General features: G+C 41.4%; 1 protein-coding gene across 1 annotated transcript; it reads right to left on the bottom strand.

The window, feature by feature from the left end:
* Window positions 1-498: 498 nt before the first annotated feature.
* LOC112748893 (uncharacterized) lies at window positions 499-1764 on the bottom strand. Its single transcript, XM_025797139.1, has 4 exons — window positions 1610-1764; window positions 1277-1510; window positions 900-1242; window positions 499-798 (listed from the first exon to the last, which is right to left on the bottom strand). Exons 1-4 carry the CDS (start codon window positions 1762-1764, stop codon window positions 499-501), a joined length of 1032 nt encoding a protein of 343 aa, XP_025652924.1.
* Window positions 1765-4899: the final 3135 nt, after the last annotated feature.

The raw sequence follows: 4899 nt of genomic DNA, 5'->3' as shown, positions 1-4899 counted from the left end.
ACACTCCATAACCCATGCCCTCCATCTACGCCCAAAACCCATCTTCTGCAATACCATATCCACAAAACTCCACTTGACTCTATCATATACTTTTTGGAAATCTAGCTTGATAATAGCTGCATCCTTTTTCCTCAGCTTAAGCTAGTGTACAGTTTCACATGCAATGAGAGTCCCATCATGAATTTTTCTCTCCTTTACAAAAGCACTCTGAGTCTCCCCTACTAATCCTGGCATAACTAACATCATCCTCCTAACTAGCACCTTCGAAATAACCTTATACACATTCCCCACCATACTAATAGGTCTCAGGTCTTTAATCCCCTTTGCACCAACGAATTTAGGGGCCAACGCCACCCAGGTTATATTGGCATCTACGGGCAGCCTGGACGTCTGAAAGAAGTCCAACACAGCTACCGTGAATTCAGACCCAATCTCATCCCAACACCTCTTTATGAAATTCATGTTGTACCCATCACAGCCTGGCGCTTTGGAAGACTCTCAATCCCACACTGCCTCTCTAATCTCCTCAGCCGATGGCATCGCCATCAAGGTCCCAGCGTCTTCCTCAGTTATCATCTCCACCAGACCATCTCTCAACCCCACCATAGGTGAAACTTCCTGATGATACAAATCTCTGTAAAACTCTCTAATAGCTATTTTTATTCTAGCTTGATTCCTCACCACTCTGCCATTAACTACCAGAGCATCAACCTTATTATTCCTCCTTCTTGCTGAAGTTATATTGTGAAAATATCTTGTATTTTTGTCCATGTCCTTCGCTTGTCGAGACCGGGACATCTGTTTCCAGTGAACTTCTTTCCTCACATACTACTTCTCACAGCAAGTAACTAATGCCTTTCTTCTAGCCTCCATCGTTCCATCATACACTCCATCCCTACCATATCATCAATCTTCTTGATCTCCTCTTCAAGCTTCAAAATCTTCTTGTCTATATCACCAAAGTTGGCCTTATGCCATCTCCCCAATGGAACCGTCAATGCCTTCAATTTATCTGTGAACTGCATCTCCCCTAAACCTCTCCATTTCTCCTTAACTATTCTAATAAAACCTTCATGTGTAAACCACGAGTCTAGACTACGGAACAGTCTAGGACCTCCCCTCAGAATTTTCTCTTCCACTATTAAAGGACAATGATCTGACAAATCCCTTAGGCCACCTCTTAACTGAGTCTCTGGAAACTTTTCCAGCCATTTCAAACTAACCAGGGCTCTATCAATACGACTGCATGAACGACCTCGAAACCATGTAAACTTACGAATCGGTGAGCGGTAAGTCCACTATGTGCATATCTTGTATCCAATTCTTGAAATCTTCAGCAGACAGAGGTAGACTAGTAGTACCTTTCTGTTCCTCCACATGTACTATCTCGTTAAAGTCTCCCATGAAACAACAAGGAACCTGACATAACCCAGCAACGTAACTCAACTCCTCCCACATATGACTCTTCTCATCTCTACTATGCGCACCATAGACCAGGACAATAGCACAGCTGAAATTATTCTTCAACAAGACTCCTTCAACATATAGCCACATGTCCCCCTTATAGTAATTATTCATTTTAAAAATCACTTCATCTCAAATTATTAACAGTCCACCAGATGCACCTTCAGAGCCTACATATTCCCACCCTACACCATCATTTCTCCAAATTCTTGCAATGTCAAATCTCATCACTACCTGTCTTTTAGTCTCAATCAAACCTAACATGTTCAAACTATGTTTATTTTTTAAGTCCTTCGCCATTCTCATCTTTCCATCACCCGGTAACCCCCTAACATTCCAAGAACTAAAAATTATTTAAAATTTTTTGACACACTTATTTTTTATTTTTGGGTCTGCACCATCTCATCTTCACCTTCTGTTTTTCCATCTTCCTTTTCTGTGCTTATTCTTCATTCTGGGCTTATTCTTCATTCTGTGCTTGGAGAATTGCCATGATGTCATCTTCTTCATTACACAACATAGCACCTGACTCCATTGCCAGCTCCCAAGTTTTCTTATTTTCCAGCATCTGCCCTTCTAACTTAGAGCATTGAGTGTCACTATCCTCCACATCGTTGTCAAGTTCTCCCTGCCTGGAATCAGCCCTTCCAAAGCCTTCCTCATCATGCCCGAGAGCCAACTTCCCACCATATTGGTAAAGTAAATTACCTCCAACAAATCTTAGTTCAAGATTGTTAGCATCTGCGTCACCAACCCCTGTTTCCGCAACAAACTCCTGAGAGCGACCCTCAACCGCGTTCACTACTCCCTCCTCTACCCCTGCAGCCGCTTCAACCTCCCCATCATGAGCATCCCCCTACTCACCAGTTCCTACCACCATCTGAACTGCCCTGCCATTAGGCTATAGCATGACCTCGGCGGATGGAGCCCCTGTTATGCCCTGAAAGCCAGGGCCCCCATCATCGACCATGACAGCGACAGCATCTTCAACAGGTCGGGTACGGTCAACCCCATCGCATATCAAATGGCTCTCCCATATTGCTTCCCGCCGGCTTCCTCTTTGGCCATCTCTGGCGGATATGTCTCCATCTTCTTCAACGATAGGCACGCCATCAACAGGGTGAGCGTCACCTCTTCGCACACTAGTGACCCGCTGCAAGTTCACCATCTGACCCGGGGAGCCCAACTCAGTTCCACTATTAGCGTGCCCAGTAGCTGATGCATTTGGGCCCAACCCGCTAGAGTTCTTTTCCCTCTCCTTCTCTTTATTCCTGGCCCAAGCCTTAGTGAGACCCTTTTTTTTTGTTTTTTCTTAGCTGACCCCCTTTTCAGCCCGTTAACCATAGAACTAAACGTGCATGTAATAGTTCTATCAGATTCTGCATCGTAGCTCATACCATTCCCACCCCCAAGATCATCGCTCCCTTTATTGACTCCATTAACTACATGATCAGTTACGATATTCCCACGATTATGATTGATATTGTGATTAATCCATTCATTCAAATTAACCTTAGGAATTACTAATCTGCCCTTCTCATCGTCCTCACCCCGTTTCACCACCATTAACAGACCTTCATCATGATCATCCTCCCTGCCTGGGCTCGTACTTGCGATATCCTGATTCCAGATCTCACAGTTAGTAAACTCCTTATCAACCAAAATTTTCCTACACCACAAGCCACACACCTCATGCCCAGCCTCTTTCACTAAAACATCAAAGCCACCAGAACCAATAGTGATATGGATCCACTCCTGAATAACGTCCATTATGCACGTATTAATCTGCACACGACTTACAGTGAACGAGCTGCACAATTCTATTTCTTCTGCATACCCAACTACTTCTCCCCACTAGTATTGTCCTTCTATCGTATTGAAGGTGTCGACTAACCATGCATGTAATGGAACCCCAAAACATTCGAGCCATACCCTTCTAGTTTCACTACACTCTGACTCCTCCCACCTCCAAACCCGGTGGAAGAATTGTAAGAGACAGTTCAATTTAGAAGTGTAAGTTTCGTCAGCATGCAGAACACTATCAAATTTCAGAAGAGCTTTGTACGCTCCTATTTCCCGAATTTGGGTGATGGAAGGCACGTTCTTCGCAATCATATCCCTCAAAGCGGTGAAATCCATAGGCTTCGTCGTAGTCCCTACTAAACTTCTCTGTAACCATTCCAGATTTTCTTCTGCCACTGCTACTTCCACCTTCCTTGTCTCTCCATTCCCATGTGGGGTTTCTATGATTTCCTTCGTCTGTACTTCATGTCCCGTTGACGAAGGACCCTCGCTGCCTACTTCCCAATGTGGCTGCCTAACAGTTTGGTGAAGTTTGTCTTCTCCTTTCCGTCCCTTATCTATGTTCATGGTTTCACCATTCTTCTGTACTTAGCTTCGCCCACAAAAATAATCTTACCCCTCAGTCTAAGCCGATTCATTTCTGCTATAGCCTTCAAGGCCCCCCTTTCGTTATGTACCGTATGAAGGCAAAAATGTAGATCTCACCATTTTTTTATTTTCGGGAAAGATATATATCATTGATGTGCCCAGTCCATTTGAACAACTGGAATAAATCTCTCTTCGATATGTCTTCAGGGAGATTATCCACAAAAATAGAGAAAGATTCACGTTCTAGCAGCTGATACTCTTCTCTGTTCCAAACCCTAGGATCCTTGCCGTATTCCTTAGACCTCTCTCTCTCTCTCTCTCTCTCTCTCTCTCTCTCTCTCTCTCTCTCTCTCTCTCTCTCTCTCTCTCTCTCTCTCTCTCGAATTGGTTTGAGCTCGATCGTGACATATTCAAATAATATGAACATAATTTATATAAATTATAACTTATATTTATTGTCTTTATATATTAATTATATTTCATATCATCTATCAAAATTATTATAAAAAGATAATTATAAATAATTATATAAAAATATTATTAGAGACACATTAATTATTTCTCTCTTCTATGATGAAAAAAGTTAGATATTAATATTATAAATTAAAGGTATAAATAACTGATACATTAATATAAATAATTATAATAAGTAATATATAATTGTATTACGTGTGTGCTACTGAATTGAATATACCCATATTAGTCGGTAAGTATAAGATACTTAAAAGATGGATGAACTAAATATATTGTTGAGTTAGAATTGATTTTGTTAAGTTAATGTGATAACAAATATTTATTATTGGGTTAAAAATCCAAAGTGTAATTAATGTATGTATTAGTGTTGCAAGCCCAATATGCTCATCTCAGCTAGCTCATGTTGCTTCAGCCAAATCAAAATATGAGCCCATTACATTTGAAGAACAAGCTTCAACCCACATGTAATGGTGAGCAAACATTAGTTTCATGAAGTTAAGAGAAAGGGTTCAACAATTCATAGTTGATCAAAGAAAAAAAATCAAATGGGATAGTTTCCAACGTTAGAAA

Source organism: Arachis hypogaea, chromosome 15 (genome assembly GCF_003086295.3).
Source record: "Arachis hypogaea cultivar Tifrunner chromosome 15, arahy.Tifrunner.gnm2.J5K5, whole genome shotgun sequence".
NCBI classification, from domain to species: Eukaryota; Viridiplantae; Streptophyta; class Magnoliopsida; order Fabales; family Fabaceae; genus Arachis; species Arachis hypogaea.
Note: the sequence above shows the minus strand (reverse complement) of the source record. Positions and strands in the feature narration are given on the sequence as shown.